General features: G+C 38.3%; 2 protein-coding genes across 2 annotated transcripts in view; one reads left to right on the plus strand and one right to left on the minus strand.

Moving 5' to 3' along the window:
* Positions 1–7,538, plus strand: part of col14a1a (collagen, type XIV, alpha 1a) — a gene marked incomplete at its 3' end in the record, with an annotated part of 82,662 nt that extends 75,124 nt beyond the window's left edge. The window contains exons 42-47 of the mRNA XM_079469817.1: positions 1,600–1,635; positions 2,075–2,141; positions 2,784–2,972; positions 3,895–3,972; positions 4,747–4,902; positions 7,285–7,538. Coding sequence (XP_079325943.1) covers positions 1,600–1,635; positions 2,075–2,141; positions 2,784–2,972; positions 3,895–3,972; positions 4,747–4,902; positions 7,285–7,538 — 780 coding nt within the window. The remainder of the gene's footprint in view (positions 1–1,599; positions 1,636–2,074; positions 2,142–2,783; positions 2,973–3,894; positions 3,973–4,746; positions 4,903–7,284) is intronic.
* Positions 6,158–21,708, minus strand: mrpl13 (mitochondrial ribosomal protein L13). The gene is made up of 7 exons (XM_079469816.1): positions 21,445–21,708; positions 20,957–21,080; positions 19,129–19,222; positions 18,881–18,941; positions 16,886–16,972; positions 16,457–16,578; positions 6,158–9,533 (listed from the first exon to the last, which is right to left on the minus strand). Exons 1-7 carry the CDS (start codon positions 21,469–21,471, stop codon positions 9,509–9,511), a joined length of 540 nt encoding a protein of 179 aa, XP_079325942.1. The 5' UTR covers positions 21,472–21,708; the 3' UTR covers positions 6,158–9,508.
* Between the last annotated feature and the right edge of the window lie 38 nt (positions 21,709–21,746).

Consider the following 21,746-nt stretch of genomic DNA (forward strand, 5'->3'; position numbering starts at 1 on the left):
AAGTAACATCAGTCTCTATTAGTATCCTCCAGCCTGACACCTGTTTGAATTTCAGTGAAGACAGAGAGCTCTGCTATTTAGCTTTTTTCATGACATAAACTAGAACCACATGCCTCTGAACATCTGCAGGAAGTCGTGTTACAGTGTGGCCCCCCGACACTGATTGGAAACCTGCACATCTTTATTTTTATAAGACCTGCATGTCAGATGATAGGTTTACGATCAATATGGGCACCGCAGGACTTTGTTAATTCTACTACAGTGGTATTCACTACAGATATAGAGCCGCAGCACTTGGATCTTTCACGTAACATCTGTTTCCTTTTTATCTGATGTGTGAAATTACATACAGTGCCTTAAATACTCGGTGTGATCATATTCTCTCATATTTTGGCACAGCCGCATGTCCACGTTAAATGTGCATCTATGCACCCCGGTTCCTACAATAACCGTTCTCAGGGTGACATCTCAGATGTCTTATAAATGATGAATTGTTTAGCAGCCATAGCATTCTGGCCATGAGTCCTTCTATGCTTTCCAATGCATTAGCTCAGCGATGTGTCCGTTTTATGCGTTTGGCTAGTGAGTTTCATCTCAGACTGACCCCTCTCGCAAGAGAAGAAGAGTTACTTTTTCTGAACAGATCCTCTTTTTGTTTAATTTGTGTTGTGTTCATCAAACGTATATGACTCTGATGTTCCAATACTGTAGCTCTGACTAAACTGGTAGGTTGGTGCCTGCAACTTTAAAGATCATAGGTTCTGTCATCATTTACTCACCCTCTTGACATTTTAAACCTGTATGAATTTCTTTCCTTTGCAAAACACGAAGAAGATATTCTGAAGAATTTTGGTGAGAAAAAACCGTATGTCCCCTTTGACTTGTTTGGACACAAAACCAATGCAAGTGAATGAGGACGCACGATTTTCATTTACCAACATTTGACAGAATATCATCTTTTGTGTTCTGCAAAAAAAGTAAGGCATATGGGTATGAAATGACAAGAGGGTGAGTAAATGAATTTTCTTTTTTGGGTGAACTATCCCTTTAATGCATTCAGAAATTCAATGTTTGTCCATCTCACTTTCCTCCAGCTCTTTCCAAACCCACCATGAAAAGGATTGGTCATGATGGTTGATGAATCTTAAATTTTTATCGATTTTCAACACAGAATCCTTTTACATTTATTGCCTTTAAGCATCTATTACGTAACTACTCCAACGCGTTTAATTAAAATTATTAAGGCATTTACTGTGGGAACATAAACCGCCAGCTGTTCCTGTTATTATGCAGGATATCCATTTTTATGTGGAGTATGATGGGTTTGCGCAATACAATTTACAAATGTTAAGCCAACATTTTTTGAATATCAGTCATTTACCCCATTAAGGTTTTTTAAATGTTTTTATTACACGAGTAGATCTCTTTGGCTGTTACGTCGTGTTATGAAACCCATCGAATCGTATATGACCCAAAATCAACCCAAAAGCAATACACCAGAATTACTAGTCAGCAAATCTTCCAGACAACCCACAGCAGTCAATAATAAAAATATGTACCACATCCTTTAACTGAAATCTTTATTCTGTCTTTTCGCAGGGGCCTCCCGGCACTAAAGGCGAGCGAGGAGAGCGAGTAAGTCTGATCTGCCTCTAAACTAGCGTGAAGTTTAGAATGGGGTGACGGCGCGTGACCTTCATTGGCACACGTAATGGTGGTTTATCAGCAGCTAGATTAAGCAGCCCAATGACAGGCACCTTGATAAAAATCTGCAGCGAAAGCATGGAATCACACTTTGAGTTTTTAATGCAGTCGCTGGATGGGTAGAGCTGCAGCTATCTGTTAAACCTCACCGTGAGACTCAGTCCAGAGCTTTTATACAGTTATATCATCTTTTATTCATCAGTTTTGATCTCTTCACCGCCGTGGTTCTAAGCGCCACACAAAGGGTGTCATATTGGGCGAGTTAACCACCCACGTAGTACAAGCTGGTAGCCTCTGTTTAAAAGCAGCCGAAGCGGATTTGTGTGTGTGTTTGTGTTTTTATGTAATTGTGTTTTGTTTGTTTCTGAAGGGTGATATACAGTCTCAGGCGGTTGTTCGTGCCATAGCGCGACAAGTTTGTGAGCAGCTAATTCAGAGTGAGTTTTTCTTTGTGTGTGCTAACTTGAACTTGTAGATACAGACATGGAAAGAATTAAGAGACTGTTTCAAAATCAGTTTTTTGAGACTATTTATATAGGTAGGTGTTTAGGTAAAATTATCTTTTTTGTTTCATACTGTGAAGTATTAGAAATATTTCTCCCAATTCTCGCAAATACAATTATTGTTTCTATTTGCGTTTATTTGCAGAAAATGAAAACTAGAGAAACAGGTGAAAATAACAGAAAAGATGCTCTGTATTATGTCAGACCTTAAATACTGCAGAAGTTCTTATTCACTTTTAAGCAATACAATAATAATACTTGTACATGTATTTATGAAAAGTAAAACACAATATGCGATAACCAGGATTTCGATCGCAGTTTTCACGCGTCTTGTCATGCTGTCGGTCTTTCACACACCTGAGGTTTGGTTTTGTTGAAATTCAACAGACACTGGACTGAAAGGGCCACAATACATCTTGAAATGCTGATTAAAAACAAATTTGGAATGGTCTCTTTAATTTTTCTGTGGCTGGATGTATATAAAACATCAAAGTTGTTGATTTAATGCTGTTCTTTATTGTCTGACAGTCCTGCTGACCTTGTTCTTTCACACCGAATTTATGTTTCCTTTCTCAGGTCACTTGTCTCGATACAACTCGATCCTGAATCAGGTTCCCAGTCAGTCCGTTTCAGTACGGACAGTACAGGGTCCTCCAGGTGAGGCTGGTCGACCGGGACCTCAGGGGCGGCAGGGAGAGCAGGGTCCTTCTGGAAGACCAGGTTTTCCTGGAACCAGTGGGCAAAACGGCCGGCCAGGAGAGAGAGGTAAACCTTGTCTGTATTAGAAACAGCTTAGGTGCTGTTTACCATGCTACGAACATACATTTGGAGGTTGGATTGCGGAAAATGGTACATGAGGTGACGTTGTCTTACATGCATTACAGAAATAGACAAATGAACAGCACAGTTAATAATGAATTATTTATTTATGTTAAGTATACGTAGCATCTGATTTTATAATACGAGTTGTGGCTACACTATTTGCTGGCTTTGTTAGTAACCCAGTGGTTGGATCCTTAACACTTATAATAAACAATATGAAAACTGAATCTTTTATTGTTCATGTTAAATAGCCAAGATCAGCTACTTCAAAGACACCAGAAAAGCACTGCATATGATTGAGTCCTGCTAGTTTGTTACTGTTGAATTTTTACCAATAACCACAGATGCAAGTACCACAAAGTTTCTTTGGCATGAATTTTGTGTTGTCTCTCTCAGACAGTCTTGTCTCTTTGGATGTGTTTTGCTTTGGGCATCTTATCTTAATACTATCTTAAATATCATATAATATACTGTATAACATATAATATCCACTGTATATAGCATTTGTGGGCTTGTTTTGGATATACATGCATATACATGATCCTCTTGCCAGGAGCAACCAGTCTTTATAGTGAGTATGGAGCCAAACATCTATTGCATAATCTTTGCAATGGTCATCAGATAATCTTTGCCCCTTAAAAAGTTTTATTAGATTTTCCTTCTCACAGAGACTAGGAGTTGAAACCGGAGTTCTCTCAACTTTCTCTCTGTATTACCAAATATCCACATTAAACCGTTAATCACTTTTCACATAGTCTCCCAGCAGAGTGGGACAACAGGTTAAACCGCACAAACAGAGAAGGCTGCAGCTATTTCAAAGTTTCAGGGTTTTCCTGTTCTAACAGATCTTTGTGTCTTTGTTCAGGTCTCCCAGGAGAAAAGGGAGAGAAAGGCAGCCCGGGAGTGGGGACACAGGGTCCCCGTGGTCCCACAGGACCTCCAGGTAACATTTTATACTCGAGCTATTGACTTCCCCTGTGAACTGAACTTCAAAAGACTCTGATCCCTATCTAGTGTGATTAAAGAAAGTAAGTCATTATTAGTGAAAGCATACGGTTTCATATTGTGTTTTTCTCAACCTCATCCTCTTCAAAGGGAGTGTCAAGAGCACTAAGATTGCTTTGTCGAATTGTTTAGTTAAGTCAATAATAATGGCTTCTTTGTCCTCACGCAAGCTGAGCAACAGTAGTAAAAATAATCATTTCCATCCAAATTGGAAAAAAGCAAGAGCTCAGTACTTTCATATTGCACAAGCTACGGGAATTTCCGTTATTAAATGTCTTGTGACAAAGAAAATACAAGTCTGCAAACTTTTAATAACCTCCGCACGCATCACGGTCTGTTTTTGGTTCCTTTGATTCCCGTCTAGAATATCAAATAGATATTGAAATAATATTTGGGTCAGAGGGAAATGTTTTCCTATCGATCTTAGCAGTACGGCTGTTGAGTAGACTTTGAAAAATGTCAGCGTCTGCTTGCTGTTATTTGCGGTTTGATCAATACTCTTTACAAATGAGATTCATGGATGCTGCGGCGCTCTAACAGCACATGCAATCTAGGAAAGGATGTGGACGGGGCTAAAACTTCTGTCAGAGGAAGAAGAGATGGGCTTTATATTGAAAACTGGTTGTGACTGCTGAATGTAAAAAAGGCCAGGCAAACAAGGGTGTGAAGCACGGGGGAAGTCTCACTAAAATCCAATATGTTATCCCATCAGGGCCTCCAGGAGAAGGTCGGACAGGCAGTCAGGGTCCTCCAGGAAGACCTGGAATTCAGGGTACCCCTGCACGTCCAGGTACACCCGGCAACCCTGGTCCCGCCGGACCGCCCGGGTACTGCGACCAGAACTCCTGCCTCGGGTACAACGTTGGAGGTAATCCTATGTAGATCCTGAAGCTGTCAAGGTTTCTCAATTTATTTTAAACTTGAACCGTGAGGTCACCGTGGATAATGAAAGTCTAAAAGCAGATTATCAGTGGCATACCGTTGTTGGGTCTAAATATTTCACACAACAGCTTGTTTTTTATAACTACTATTAAAGGGTTGCGTTATAAACACACTTGTGGTCTGCTCTTAGAGATGTCCTATAAAATGCCCTTCCCAAACAATTAGACTGTTTATACATTTCGCATGGAGTGTAAATGCTATCAAAGATTTACACGTGTAATCTCAGCAGAGCATTTTAATACGAGAAAGTCTCTTTGTCAGACTGGATAGAAATTGACATCGCTGTAAATAACAGATTTATCAAGTGCTACTAAGGCTTTCTAGAGAACGCCTCGGAGATTATTGCAGTTTTGCATTGTCAAAAACGAAGCCTAATGTTGTGTGGGGTTTCTGTTAGATGAAGAGTAATGTCCTTCTCAATAAATTTATGAAATACAGCATCAACACTTTTAAGATCTATAAAGGTTATAGCTTTAAGCTTTCACGGTCAGCATAAAATCTTGCAGCACAGCTAAATATTATTTCAAATTATTCTTATTCAGATCCAGATAATATTTCATTTATAATGGCATGATGTAAGTTTCATGACTATCGACCAAGTTTTAATGCCACATTGAGAATCCTTGACTTTGCTTCCGTCAACAAAAAGACTAAGCGCAATCCTGACAGGCCAGGTTTTGTTCATAGCATCATGTAGGTGATACTGACCAGTGTCTCTCTCCTCTTTTCCCCGGGTTTTCCTCCACCCCTCTCACACTGCATGAAGGTTTAGAGCAGTATGAGAATGACTACTGAGAAACATTCTCTGAGACCCTACTGCTCTTCCTCTCTCATCTCTCAATTCTACATCCCACTCTCTTGCCATGGGCCCAAACCAAAGACTGTATCTAGGGGAAGATCTTTTCTACAAACTCCACAACTGTAAAATCCCTTTTTACCCTCACCCTTGTTCCCAAACCACCATTACAAAGCTCTAGCATTTTAACAATTCAGCAATTCATTAACATCTTTCAACATTTCCTGACATTACTGTCGTCTTTTGTTTCGTAACCTGTTTCTAGATTGCTTTTGTGTAACTGTCTTAAACAATACAGTAGCTGCAGGAAGCTATCCTTTTCTAAGTCTCTATCTCAATGGCGGTTGCTTTGCTGGAGCCGGATCCCCCTGACATCTATCATCACTTTGTGATCATGCTGATTGGGCAAATTATTTAGGCCATAGATGGGAACGATATAAGCCCATTATAATTCAATTCCATGAACATTTATTTTACATTATTAATACATAGTAAATACTTACCAGTACTGTATTTTCTCGAATGCGCCGTTCACAAAAATTCAGTCACTAGCAAAACTTTATATTTTGCTGGCTTGAATTTCATTCCATCAGAATGAAAGGCATCAGTGTTAAAAAAATGCAAAAAAACATTTGTTGAGACAGAATGTCTACCAGAAGGGGCTAACCAGCCAAACCTTGACCCCTTAACTCTTTCCTCGACATTGATGATAGTTTCCATCATTTATGACACAATGGTTCCTTCCTTCAATATTTCAAAAATGTTCTGCTGGATGAGTTTTTCCAGCTTTCCATATTTTCGCTGTTATACAGTAGGGGTACTGCAATACATCTGCATTAACAGATCATCCTTCTAAATCCAATCTGGATTTAACATTTAAAAAAAGATGGATTTTGTTTTAAGTACAGAGGCTCTGTTCTCTGGCTTAATATATAGAATGTTCATATACTGTATTCATAGATGAAAATATTCTAGCAACATTCATAAAATGGTGGGGAAAGATTTAACGGGTCATGTAGACTAATCACAGAACAAACTAGGGCTATAAAACTAATAACCGCATCCAGAAGAAACGTTTGCGTTTACATAATATGTGTACTGTGGATATTCGTTTCGTATTTATAAACACAAAAACATACACATGCATGTATACATATTTAGGAAATATTTACATATAATTGTAATTAATGGTAAATATAAATAAATACATCTAAACATTTATTAATTTTGATATTGTTTCTTAAAAATGTGTGTATGTTTAAAATACAAAATTATTATGCACAGCACATATTATGTAAACAAACTTTTATCCTGGAATGCGTTTAATCAGGATTAATCGTTTGACAGCCGTGATATCAATTTACATTCCCATAATTCAGCTGCTCATTTCCCCCTTTTTCTGTATTTCTCTCTTCGCTGCTTCCTTGCCTTGTTAACGCCTGCTCTCTTGGTGGTGGTGACCGAAAAGACGGCGACCGTGACAACCGATCTAATTCCCCCATGTTCCCATAGTACAACAGTTACCCTCCAGCCCCTACCAAAATAATGGCCCCGCCACAAACTACAACGACGAGGAGGATGAGGAGGACCCTTATGGTGGCTACCCTCGCGGATACCCTCCTCAGTTCTACCAACCCAGCTACCCTGGCCCCGCCCAACTCACTGACACCGTGGGGATGAGGTCACCTGGCACACGTCGCTTCTCCCGCAGCACGACTGAAGAAGAGGGTGCAGATGAGACGGCAGTCCGGGCGAAGGCCGAATAGCTCCAGCAAACCCATCCTCCACATACAAACACTTTTCATCGAATGATCCTGCAGCATAAGACTGAGGGAACTCCGAAAAGTGCCTGCTATATGCATCCTTATCAGGCGAGGGGAGAAGATTAGAAAATGAAACTGTGCCGAAATTCATCCAGCGACTTTTCTGTCTTTCGTGAGGTTGCATGTGGCCAACGTGACAAGAAGCAAGTACCTGACGGTTTTTCAGTTATGTGTAGTCCATAAATTTTAGTCTTCTGTACAGTTGGTGTAATTGTTTTTGTTTTTAAATGGTTAGTTCACCCGAAAATAAAAACCCATGCAATGAAAGGGAAAGAAACATAAATGGAGAAATTACAAAAAAGTTCAGTACGACAGATGCATTATATTCTAAGTCTTCAAGCCATATGACTTCTTAAAAGGAAAAGAAAGACATTTTATGTTATTCACTAAAAGTCTTGACATTCTTGCTTTCCTCTCCAGCAGTCACAAGAGCTCATGAACAAAGTAGGACATTTTCTGCTACAGTGAGAAACGGAAGGTATTCAAATAGAATAAGGAAGTAAATGATGACATTTGACCATTTTTATTTTTGGGTGAACCGTTCCTTCAAGTGCAAATCAGTGATCTACAAAACTTTACAAATGTTTACAGCATTTTGCAGTCATCTGGAATCGTCTGCTTAAGTTATTTAGTGAAGAAAATACCTCCGTTGATGCTTTTGATGTTCTTGTCACTAGCAACTATTTATGAAGCTGAATTCTTAATCCCATTATCCAAATGTAATGTTATCATTTTTCACTGGTACTTTAAGGGTGAACACTCCGTGACATCTGTCTGGATCATAATTGTATATCACACATTAATGTAAACTTTCTGTGCATATGGTCTTGTAAGTCATCAATCTATTGGAGAATGCAGTAAAAACTCTCCAACCATTTTTTTTAAAAAGCGAATCTCTGCGTGGAGTCTGTGTCCTGTGGGCCTGTTCACTGTGAACGACATCTGAATAGTTAGGCCTGTGGTCTACTGTCCTTTCACAATGAATTTAACTGCACGTGGAACGGGTACCAGTGAAAACTCATCGCCAGACCTTTGAAGCTACAAAGTAATTTATTTTTACTTTATTATTTGTTTTTGTAACCAATAAAACTGTACTGCGGCTATGACTCAAGATGACGTCTCGTCTGGTCTGTGTTTTGCTCTGCATGCTAATTGGCTAATAAAAGAATGATGTATATTCAAATGTGAACATTATTGGGTAAGATGAACTTCCATAATAGAAAAGCCTCTATAATTATCCTTTGTAAAATCATTTTTTGAAAAAACAACTTGCCTTGGACCCCAAAATGAGCGTCAGCTACACAAAATACAGCAGTGACCAACAAGGGCGTTTCATTTCCATCACAAAACATTAATGAAGAGTTAGACTTCTAAAAGACCAAAGGCTTATAGAGCCATATGCATATGCCATAAGAGTGAAGCTGAAGTTGAATTCGAGCAGAATCAGACTTCACTACGGCTAAAGTTCTCTGTGGGACAAGCAAAGAAGCTGAACTCTACAGAGTCATGACTATATGAATAGAGCTGCTGTTTAACTGCCTCTGTATGGATTACATAAAGACACATTATCACCATTTCACATCTCTATTAGGAAGATCATGTGTTTGTATCTCACATATTAAACTTAACCAAAAAAACAAGAGTGTCAATTTTGAGTGATTTGCACCTGAACGCTATAAAGACTTATGATGTTCAACGCAAAGGCAATAACACATTGAATTGTAATGAAAGAAAGCCAATCTGCCCTTGTGAAGTTGACATTAACATGAATACGTTTTTACATTTTATAAGTTGACAAATGGACTGTTTACACCTTGAGATAATTTATTTTACAAACACATTAATACAAAAGAAACCTTTCCAACACTTGACCACACTGAGACGCAAGATGCCCAAAAACTGCACAATGACGGTCATTTCATCCTGAAGTCTTCTGGCCTGTGAAGACACAAAGGACAAAAATGTGAATCACAATTAAAACTGATTTTAAGTGATATGGAGTTAAGACTTTAGAGTTCATAAGTGGCCATATTTGTAGTGGTTAGAATGACAAATAAGATAAAACATGTGCTTGTGTTACCATGTGATTTTAAGTGTAATTGCAACTAGTGTTAAATCTCTTGCGGTTCTAACTTTTCATTAAAATGTAATTTAAACACATTATCCCCAAATATGACTTTGTGCTTATTGCACACATAAAAGATCAATATAACGTATTCACTTGATTACTGTAATTTACAAAATGTCAACAGTCAGACTGTACTGACTACTGAATTTGACACGGTAAACTAGGCCCCGTTTCATTCACTTGAGTAACTTTATGGTGTCGTTTCAATTATTTTATTAACCTGTAAGAACCCTAAAGGAAAAAGGGCGTGTTTATAATGGGAGATATAAAACACGTCAAACGGACCACAGAACACATTCCTGAAATTATTTTTTAAACGCACGCCTATGGTTTTAAGGTTTATAGCCCGATGTGACATGTCACCAAAATATTTTCTTAACTTGTTTTGTCAGTTTGTTAAAAAAAAGTGGTCAGGTTAAATGTAAAACAAGACAGTATAATGCTATTAAAACATTACAATCGTATGGGTTGAAACCCACCTCAAGTACAAAATAAAAAAGTGGAAACTGCAACGTGCCAGCCATGCAGCTCACAATTTTGCTGAATATTGTTGCTCACAGCAACACAGAACTCAACTCACAAAATATCACATGGCCTAACCCAGATGTTCAATAGATGTCACTTAGGGGTTTCATGAGTTAACTAAGGTAAAACTCTTTAAAAGGACTTTCCCACATCATCACCAGTGTTTGACACCATTCTACTGTATCTATGTCTGTATACATGTTCACAGAGTTCTAAGGTACCGTTTGCATATCGTTTGAAGGACCACTTGTGTGGTGAGGTGCTCACATTGTGTTTTTTCAAAATATTGTTGTCTGCAGGACAGTGACAAGCCCCTCTTAGACTGGGACCACATGTGACAAAGGGAATATTAAGTCATTACATCAAAATGCCAAGAGCATCCCATTAAATATTCCTTTCTGCTCCTACAGAATAATGCAAACACAAAGACTGTGTACAAGCTGTACCTCCTCACAAAAAGGGATGCTCTGGATGTAGACATGGAACATTAAAATGATAAAGTTGAAAGTTAAACCTGGAAAAAGATGCAAGAAAAAACCCCATAGGACAGTGACACTGGACCTGTTGTTTCAACACTATTTAATAGTATGCTTTCTCTCCCAGCATCAGCTTCAACCTACAAAAACATAATTGTATTTAATCAAAGGAAAAGTGACAAATTAAAGCTACAAATACAAAAAATCAGCTTATTGTCCCATTAGTCCTTCTCTACAACTTTCATTGGCAGCCTCTCATTCGTCAGCCTCTCTCTCCTCGGGCAGACAATATACAACACACACAAGGCATCCCATTTTACCTTGCCATTTTTGGAAACTGTAGGTCGCTATAAATTATTTAGATTTAGATACTAGGTCTTTTTGGCCAGTAATATTGTTTGACTTTTCGGTTTCTTGCTATTATCAAGTTTCTGGGGAATGTTTAAATTCAAACTTTATCGGCATTAGTTTTAACATTTGATATCAAATCAATATAATCGAACACAGATGTACTGTATGACAAAAGACAGTATATTAATTTATTATTGTGGTCTATAATTTATAACTTAAACTTTGTATTTATAAGGTTCAATAGAGTGATATAATATTGCATCACGAGAATCAGTGGTTATATCACCCTCAGGTCAAGTACTCCACTTACTGTAGTGAGCTTGTTGACACAAATACTTGAGCAGCTCTGAGATCAGCTGGGATCAATAATCCATTAGAAACTCAATTCAATGCATTTAGGTACTTATGATAACGTGTTAATGCACTGCAGTCAATTAATGTAGTTTTTAAATGTAAACTACCTGCTATTATGCCTCTTCATTTAAACGTTAAATCATTTCTGAGAGTACAACAGTAATGGAATGGAAACGGTCATTATATTCAGAACGAGTCTCATTGTTGACTGAACTCTATAGACTGAAGAGGCCTGCATGATGAAAGCAAAGTTTTCCATTAAAGCTGCTCCATTTCAAGGGAATGAGTTTTGCGTTCGGTGTAAAAGAAATGCTGAATCAGAACCGCTTCCTGTTTTCAAAGACCGATATATGCGGTTCAATATGTAAAAAAAAAAACGATTCAGTGAACGCAATAAATTATAAACCACCCATTGATCTCCACATTTTAACTCCTCTACATTGTGCCAACATAAGGCCTCTAATAAAAACAAGCAATAACAAATAGCATGTCTACAGTGTAAAATGTCTCCACAAGACTGAATGAAATTTGTAGGTTCGAGATCGAGATCGAGATCGAGATCGAGATCGAGAGAGAGAGAGAGAGAGAGAGAGAGAGAGAGAGAGAGAGAGAGAGAGAGAGAGAGAGAGAGAGAGAGAGCGAGCGAGAGAGCGAGAGCGAGAGCGAGAGCGAGAGCGAGAGCGAGAGCGAGAGCGAGAGCGAGAGCGAGAGCGAGACGAGAGCGAGGGCAGAGGTGTGGTTCGGTACATTACTTTAAGTCCGATAAGCAATTCCTCCCCAAAATCTCTGCCATTACTAGAGGCACATCCAATTTCTGCCCAGTTAATACCCTATAAATCCCAGAGCAAGATTGTTTTACAACAAACAGTTTTATTTTTATATTTAAAACAGCTGCGGCTCATTGTGCTCCTCAGACTATTAAGGAAAAAAAGATTTGTTTCCCAACCAACTTTTATCAGCTACTCCAATCCTACCAGACAAACATCATGGTGCTTATTTACAGAAGATCTGCCCGTCTCATTATCTCATTATTGTCTCCGTCCCACTGATATGTTTTAATTACACGCTCCATGTGGCTTCTCGGCTCTCACAAAATAATACAATAGAGATGACAAACCAAACCACAGGCGTAAAGAGGCTCTCATGGCTGCCCCTGTGTTTTATTGAGAGGGTGATGATCTCAGATATGTTACAAGTAAAACCATATAGTGACCCCATGCATACAAACATCATAAAAGGATGACAGTGCATATGGGTACACCAACATTTTTTCAGGCAAAAAAAGCCTGGCAACAAGTTACAATAATGTTGTTTTTATTAACATTAGTTATTGCAATAACTAACATGCCCTAACATGAACATGCTAGTTAACTTACTCTTTAAATAACTTGAACCAGGTCCAGAAAATACGATCACATAACCCAAATGTTATCAACCCCTTCACTGGCTGCCCATTTAGTATCGTATTGACATTAAAGTTCTTTTAATCACTTATAAAGCCTTAAAGGGTTTAGCCCCTACCTACCTAACAGAGCTTCTATAACACTACAACCCATCATGCTCTCTAAGATCTCAAAACTCAGGACTTTTGATAATACCTAGAATAGCTGAATCCACCAAAGGGGGTCGAGCTTTCTCATACATAGCACCTAAACTCTGGAATGGCCTTCCTGATACTATTCGAGGATCAGACACACTCGCCCAATTTAAATCTAGATTAAAGACACATCTTTTCAGCCAAGCATTCACTTAACGCAAAATATGCTAAATAAACCACCGGGAGATGCTGACATTAGATATTATTTCCTATAATAATCTTGCTTGTTATATAAACACCATGTACTGCGTTTAACTTTTTTTCTCATTTTCTCCTATAAAGCTGCTTTGGAACAATGCACATTGTGAAAAGCGCTATAGAAATAAAATAGAATTGAACATTAACTCGAATTTGGCTTACAAGAACATTGGTTAAAAAGTTAGTTAGTAGTTAAATGTAGGTACCAGTTGTAAATGTATGTTCAGGGCCACAGGTCTTATTTTTTTAGCTGCGCAAGCACACAGTATGTGACAAATAAATAAAAATGCTTAATCTATCGCATATTTGCATCTGCAACATGATGCCTGGAAGTGATATTGATGCATTAAAGAATTCATTCGATTCCTCTATTTGTGCAAACTGCATGCAATTGCTAATATAAAATAGAGCACAAGTAGAGACAGTGAGAAGATATAACAGATAAAGCCTTTGCTCCCAGATCCTTCCAACTATCCTGATAAAAGACATTTGTTTTAAATTACAACTATGCTGTTCATCAGTTAATACAGTTGTCCTTCAGGACTGGAACAGCTGTTATCGAGATCAATAAGAAAACACAATGTCGGATAAATGATTCCCGAGACTTTTTGAATGATGCAACTAAAAGTTGCCTGGAAAGCTACACCCTGACGTAAAGGGCAAATATGTAATACTGGTATCCTGAGACAGCCTATGCATCACTCTTAAAGGTCCCTGTTTACCCTGTTTACAGGGAATTCTCAAATTGAAAAAAAGAAATACCTGAAGGCCAACATTGACATCAAACCCTGGTTTTAATAAAACGATACCCCGAGGAACAGTGACTTCAATTATGTAAGTGTGCATTGACAAATTGCATTTACATCTGGAGCTTAAACATAACAAAATGACATCTTCATTATTAAGAATAATACATATTTCAATATGACTTGAATGGTGATTCAAAGAGCCTGGAGGCATGCGGGAAACATTACTGGAAATGACACGGTGTTAGAAATATTGAACACAAGACTGCAAATGGGAGTTTAAGTTGCCCACATGTACAAAAGTGTTCCTGACGGGATTTTTGGTTGGCTACTGATCAAACCACGACTTAAGAGCTGCTTTAATGGTTGGAGATACGAATGCCAAAGATCACACTGTAAACCACAGGAAAAAGGCACAGCTGCCACTAAACTATCAAAAGAAAATGCCCGTAAACCAACGAATTGTTATTTACCAGGAAGTTAGAGATGTTTAAGCAAAGCTGCGGTTTCAAATAACCTCGGGTCTATATGATATCCTAGCTCTTAGATATGGCTTGGACACCTCAATAATTGTTTTTGGAAATACAAATCATACATCATCTCAATTATCTGGATGATTTGTGGTATCATTTACGTTGGCAGCACAAACGGCGCAGAGAAAGATGTTTATAAACGTTTAATAAACATTAGAGGTTTACAATGGTTCCCTATCCCTTAATATGAGAAATAATAACAGTAGAACCATTATGTTACTGACAGTGTTATAACTGGCTGTAATTTTATTGAAGGTTGTGTATAATATTGATACCTTAGCAAACACTACTAACTACATTTCCAAGAAACACTACACCCAGCTGACCTAAAACAGATGGTTCATGAAATACTTTAGCACTTCTTGGCTTTAAATCTGTCAGTGAAACAGTCAACCGTCATATGTCTTTCTGATTTCAGCGACTTGATCAATTTCAGACGAAGAGTAAATCTCTGCAAGGCGGTTCAAAGCCCCCCGGCCCTACACGTTTCATGATCTCTCCACACCTTCAGGGTTTGGTTTTTGATAGTTGTCATCGGTTTGAGGTCTTTTATGCCTCCCACAGTGAAGCGGCGGTCTACAGCAGATATACAGCAGATTTAATTTCTGCATTTCAAGCTTTGAGATTTATCTGGACACACTCTCGCTCTCTCTCTCTATGATAATGATGATAATGAAATCATCGGTTAACTGTGCCATGCTCATAAAAGTTTAATAGAGGCCACGGGAAGAGCTTGTCCTTATCGGTCATATGCAGTGAATGGAAAAACAAATTCAAACTCTGCGTTAAAAAGCCTGAGTTTTTTTTAGCATAATGTTTTTTCTAGTACTAGAGGTCTAGGAGCAATACGTTAGCGGATGAGCAGTGCAAATACATTTTTTGAGATTGGGAAAGTTGTAAGTGAGGGACAATCTGTGGACGTGTTTAACAGCAGTAAAGCAGCTGTGTGCATATTCTAGTTATTTTTTATGTCTTTTGAGGTAATGTATATCATGAGGCAAAAATTACCAGACTTAGAAGGGGTTCCTTTTAACATGTATTCTATTACACATTACTCAATAAAAAAGTATTCACCAACTTAAACCAAGCACCAAAATATAAAAGCAACGTAAACGGATTACTTTTAGATTCCGTCAAAGTCACATACTGTATATAAACACAGTCAATGAATAAGAAATATTACAAAACAACTACTATTTATTAAGGATTTGGTTTAAGGAAATCAAATTTCACATCGTTGTATTCTTTGATAAAGAAAGTTTATTTGTAGCTGGAAGGCAGTTTCCTTGAATTGATTTCTGAGTTTTTAATAGAATATTCTGCAAGAAGTTGAATGCATTTTAAATGTCTGAAAAGAAAACATTTTGAAATAGAACCTGCACTAAATAGTTCCCAAACAATGAAAATAGTACTTTTGTAAAGATTTTATAGACGAATCAAAAGGCGCATATTTCTGATTTAGTTTTGATGAGGGCATCTGAGCGGAAATCTAATAAAGGCCATCAAAAATAAGCTCCCCATTGTGGCCTCACAAACGGTGTGTGATTGGTTGGCATGTGAGTCAGTGACTCATCTCTCATAAATCTGATTGGACGTCTGCAGTGTGTGGAGCAGCAGAGCGCCCATCCGGAAAAGTGCAGCTTCACAGATGAATGATAAAATATCTTGTTCTCCCCTCAGGTGAACACATCAGCTATACTCTAAATCTAATACAACACTCATTAATAGACTTCAGAATCCTGAGGACTGATAACAAGAAAGAAATTGAGAGAATCATTCACCCAAAAAGAAAGTCTGTGTCATTATTGACCCTCACACGAAATCATATGAAATGGAGCCGCACAACTAAAGAATCAAATCGATCACTCTGAAGCGAATCTGAATAAATCCAATTGAAAAGAACCATTTCTGTAGTAAACTGATTCATAAGTAAAAGAGACCAATGACACTTACGGGTTCCACAGCAGAGGGAAAGCATCTCTCTCCTCCTGCGTGTACTCGCTGAGCTTGCGAGGAATCTTTCTGGGTTGAGGAAGTTCCTCTGTCAGGTTCTTCAAAATATCCTCAGGAATAACCTGACACAGGACACACAGCATCCATCAGGGACAACCCTTTCTAACAGATTACCCTAAAACCATTTCTGATACACTGAGGTCATTCAGCAGCAGGATATTACTACCATGTTACATTTTAAGCAGTTATAGTAGACATGTGAAATTGCATTATTTATAGACATAATTGGATACATCCTGTCCTCATCAACTAGAGAGGAAACAGGGAAAACATTCATCAAACCCGCTGACACGTGTTTGCTTTCCAAACATGTCATGTTTTGGATAAAACATCAATGAGCATAAATCAGAGCATCGACTGTGAGCTTACATCATCTGGGAAGAGGTGAAGCCGTTGCATCATGGTCCTTCTGGTGAGGTTTCTGGGGAGCATTCCGTAAACTGCCAGTTTAATGATCTGTGACCCAAAAAAGATAAGTCTTAAACAACACAGAGATTTGGCCACTATTCGATTCAATATCTCTCATAAAATGTTTAAGAAAGATGGATTTCTGCAAAGAAAATCCTGCCACAAATATCCCAATCCACATTCTTCTTGTGTGTTTCTATAGTTTACACAAGAATAAAACAGAGCACGACGTGTCTGTGGTGTTATTTGTATACGATTAAAAAGGAAAGAGCAAATCATGCCCCTGTCAAATTTGAAATTCAAATATAGAGCAAAAAAACCTCGGTCACTTTTCTCCAAACGCCATTTATATGAGGTAAATATTAAGAGAATGAATATCAGCCCCTTTGCATATACCACCACGCCAACTGAATACATGAGCAGCGAGGCATTTTAAAGCACAAAGTCTACTCGCCTACAACATGCCAAACCAACCACATCACTTTTTCATCAGAACGATCTCCGGCATTAATCAAGATTGTTTTGGGGACGTGAATGCTTGATAGATGAAAGCTGTCTGAAGGCACGATCAGTCCTCACAACTGCCACCTTCCTCCGATCATTATCCACAATTATCGCTGATACAGTCCCCCCTGCACTGGAATAACTCAGCCAGAGTCAAACATTCATCTTATTAATGACCCGGGAATGAGACACAACACCGGCGAGGTGAGGCAGGCTGAATCTGCTTTTATCTGGGCCATGGTACGGCATTTACGTGGTTGTCTACTTCTCCAAACGTTATGTCCCAGACCTCCCCGCAGGATCAGACCAATTCAGGGTCAAGTGTTTGCGTGCCTGGACTTCTAAATAATAAGGCGCTGCTCGACGATCTATGCAAAGTAACAGTCAAGGTCGTTGTGTGGCGGAGGGGTTAAAGGGACAGTTCACCAATTTATAAAAATCATGTGACCATTTACTCACCCTCAAGTTCTAAAACAGCGTTAAATTATTTGTTCTGTGGAACAAAAAGTATGATATTTTCAATAACATGGGAAACTTAACAGTTCTGGGCCACCATTGATATAAATACAGTACATTTATTTTTTGTTAAAATATCAAGAAAATGTTAAAGTAAACAAAAAATTAAATTAAGCTGAACCAAAACTTTCTAACTCAAACTTCACGGATCTAAACTTTCTAAACTTCACGGATCACTGACTTTCATAATTTCATTTTTTTTATTGCAGAGTGAAAGAAATGACTGGTGACTAACATGGCAGAAGCCAGACTTTAATGTTTGTCACCTACATGATCACAATGGTTTACATGTAGACGGAGCCCTTAAAGCTATTTCTGTTGTTTGATGGTATTTTGTTAATATCTAACACATGAGCGTGAGATTCCTAACGCACAGTGGTTAACAGTTTTTTTAATCCCGGCGTGTAAACAGCTGGTTTCACTTTGCAGAGGTGTTTATTGGATGGGGACAGATCAGGACCAAGAGACAGGAAAGACTTTTATTTTAATAATGTAGCGGTATTTGGGTTTTGAGAATCCCTTTAAAACAGTTTCTAAGTTGTGCGAAAGATGAGCAGTAAAAAGGAGCAAAGATAAGCAAGAAAAATCGAGAGAGTGGCAGCGTTATAAAAACAGGTTGAAATACAGATTCGGCAATAATTATGTAAACCACATGTGCATGCTGATAGTAAGAGAGTATTTTGCTTTGCAATTGGCATTATCTCAAATTACTCAAAAACTTCTGAGCATAATTTACATATATTAATACATTCAAGTTTACTGTTACCTTCAAGGTGCAGTGCCATTCTATTAATAAAAAAATTAATACAAGCAAGTTTGTGACGCAGATAGGCTTGTGAGTGATGTGTGGATGGTAGAAATCGCCACAAAATCTAATTTGTTACAGAGAAATATGAATTTCCGGTTCAAAAACCAAATCCAGATATGAATACTTACAGCTGTCGTGTCTTTTTTGTGCATTTGGGCTGCGGTGAGTTGTTTAAAACCTCCCGGATAACTGAGATGAAAAGGAAAGATATTAGCAGCACATTCTTTCAATTACATGCCTCACGCATATCGTAAGTCAAGTGGTTCCTATCTGAAATTTCCTCTCCCTGTCAAGCAGATCGCAGGCCATAATAAATTACTGGAGCTTGCTCTATCTTCACATAAGCTTGAGTGTGAAAGCAAAAAATGTCGTTTACCCAGTGTGAGACGAATACACTTTCTGTTCCCATTTGTTTCCAGAGAAGGCGATGTGTCTAGTGTTCATGACCACGACATGATCTCCAATATCACCTGGGAAACAGACACATGGTCATAATTAAATCTACACCCTCAACTCCCCGCAGAGGAACATATAGTTCCATGTGATTATTCCAAATGAATCACACAACATACACCTCATGACTCAAGACCCAGAATTATCGATGAAGTGCTGATGGCAGTTGTATTCTTGAACACACTTATAAAAAATAGATATATAAATTAATGTTATATTTGGTTTATCCATTTATCAAGTAAATGCGCAAAAAAAATTTTGTAACTGGTATGAAGTCCTACATTCAAGCCATAAAACACAGCCCATCCTTCATCCCCCTTGGCAGAACCGCACAAGCCTGGAATTTTCATCTCTTGGCCTGCTTTGCTTATTCATTTATCAGAGTGAGCATTTCATTAAAAACTCTCAGCATGTCTCAGGAAGGAAGCATCATCTGCTGGGTCTGAGGTGATGTTCACTTCCGTGAGAGCATGCAGTTCCAGACGGATGTATTAATGACACAGTCTGACCAAACCAGGAGTTATGGCATCTTATGTCTTACCGGATTTCAATGCCATAAAATTGCCTTTAAACATTAAAATCAAGCAATGGGACATTTTCCTGCCAATAGGTTCTGGTAAAAAAAGAATACATTAAGATTCACAGACTTTTTATGAACATTTAAAAAATTTAATCCTTTTTAAAGATACAGCCTTTCATGGTTCTTTTTGTTATTCACATTTTTATGGTGATCATGACAAGTCTGTGCAAATCACTTAATGCAGTATATAAGCGATTTTAGAATTCATTATAAGCCCTAAAAAAACATAACAGACTAATAAAGTAGCTTAGTTACATTAGACAATAACAGTATGGTTAATTCCCAGAGAACAGGAAGTTGTGATTGTTTCTACTTCCGTATACTGACACATTTCCGAGTGAAAAGGAATTTAAAAGAAGAAAATGAGAGGACGTGGCTTGCGTTTTTTTTTACTGCGAATAGATTTGGATGTGTAAAAACAGCTGTTGCGTTGATTTTGAAATGAAGACGGCAGCAGACTGACAGTTGAACGGGATGAGTTAACGGATGCGCCGGAGAGGCCGTCTAAATTGCGTCATTTGAGATAGCTGGTCATTTCAGGGTGGAAGTGCATTTTAATTGATTCATTTGACGGTTTTATCCAAAGAGGAGATGTTATCTGAAAGTGACCTATTTGTCAAGTAAAGACCTATTTGATATGGTGACCCATACCCAAAACGTGACCTCTGTATTTAACCCATCCAGAGAGTAGTGAACACACGCACAGTGGGAGCAGTGGGCAGCTATCACTGCAGCACCCGGGGAGCAAGTAGGGGTAGGGTACCTTGCTCAAGGGCACCTCAGTCATTCCCCACCTGCCCTGAGATTCGAAGCAGCAACCTTCTGGTCACGAGTCCGACTCTCTAACCATTAGGCCCCTGAAGATTATTAGGGTACATTAATATTAAATTATTTTCTATGAAACTATTTTCTGTCAACGCTGCAATTTTTCACGAAAAAATAAGAATTGTGATTTTTATTTCACTGGGACTTTAAAGGTACACGTGATGTGGAAATGGTTAAGGTTTGTCTTAACAGAGCATTACTGCCTGTTGTTAAACTGTGATCTACTTCCACCTTGTGGCCATTAAGCTTCTACTCCTTTTACATGATCCCCAAATGAACGCTGTAATGCTTATGCTCTGCCCGGGGTAGAGAAAAGGAGAGTCGCAGGAGTGAATGGTTTACTCACTCAGTGGATGGTAAATGGGTTTATGTTTTCCTTGAAGTCTCACTGCACACATAGTGGCAATCTTCCCCGGAGGCTGAAGCCTGGCGTCTATAAGGAACCACGATCTTGCGAAAGTCGCCCATTGCTTAAAAGAAAATAGACAATATTGCAAGCTAACAGACGCTTGTGTTTACTGAATACATTTGCAGTGGATACAACGTACAGTCGCTCAGCCCGTCACGTCAAATGTATTGACAACATATTTCGGAGAAGACTGTAGACGCTGCTATAAATATATGATGTACATCCACCTATTAAAATACTCTGGAGCTAGACGTACAAGTTCAGACATTAAACATATTTCTGACATTGATAATAAGCTTATTGCACGAGCTTAAACAGAAAGATAAGGACCATATAACCTAATGATCGGTTGACAACATAACGCTGTCATAAATGACAGAGAATGAGTACGGTCATGCCATAATATATAAACGATTACACATTACCTGAGCTGATCTTGAAAAACTAGACATTTTACACAAACATTTGAAAGATTTGACCTCAATGTGGCTCTGTTGGTACAGCCGCAATTTACTTCCCCCGGCAACAGCTAAAAACAAAACAGTTCCGGTTTCAATAAATCTAATTTTATTCTCAATTATTCTACTGATAAAATTGCATTAATTACATAAATTATATTTTAAAGTACATAATAATAATAAAATACAATGCTAAAATACACGTTTATAAACAAAAATGCCTTTTTATGCTTCCATCTGTATCCACCGACTGTATTTGATGCTAGCGC

Source organism: Barbatula barbatula (genome assembly GCF_947034865.1).
Source record: "Barbatula barbatula genome assembly, chromosome: 12".
Lineage (NCBI taxonomy): Eukaryota > Metazoa > Chordata > Actinopteri > Cypriniformes > Nemacheilidae > Barbatula > Barbatula barbatula.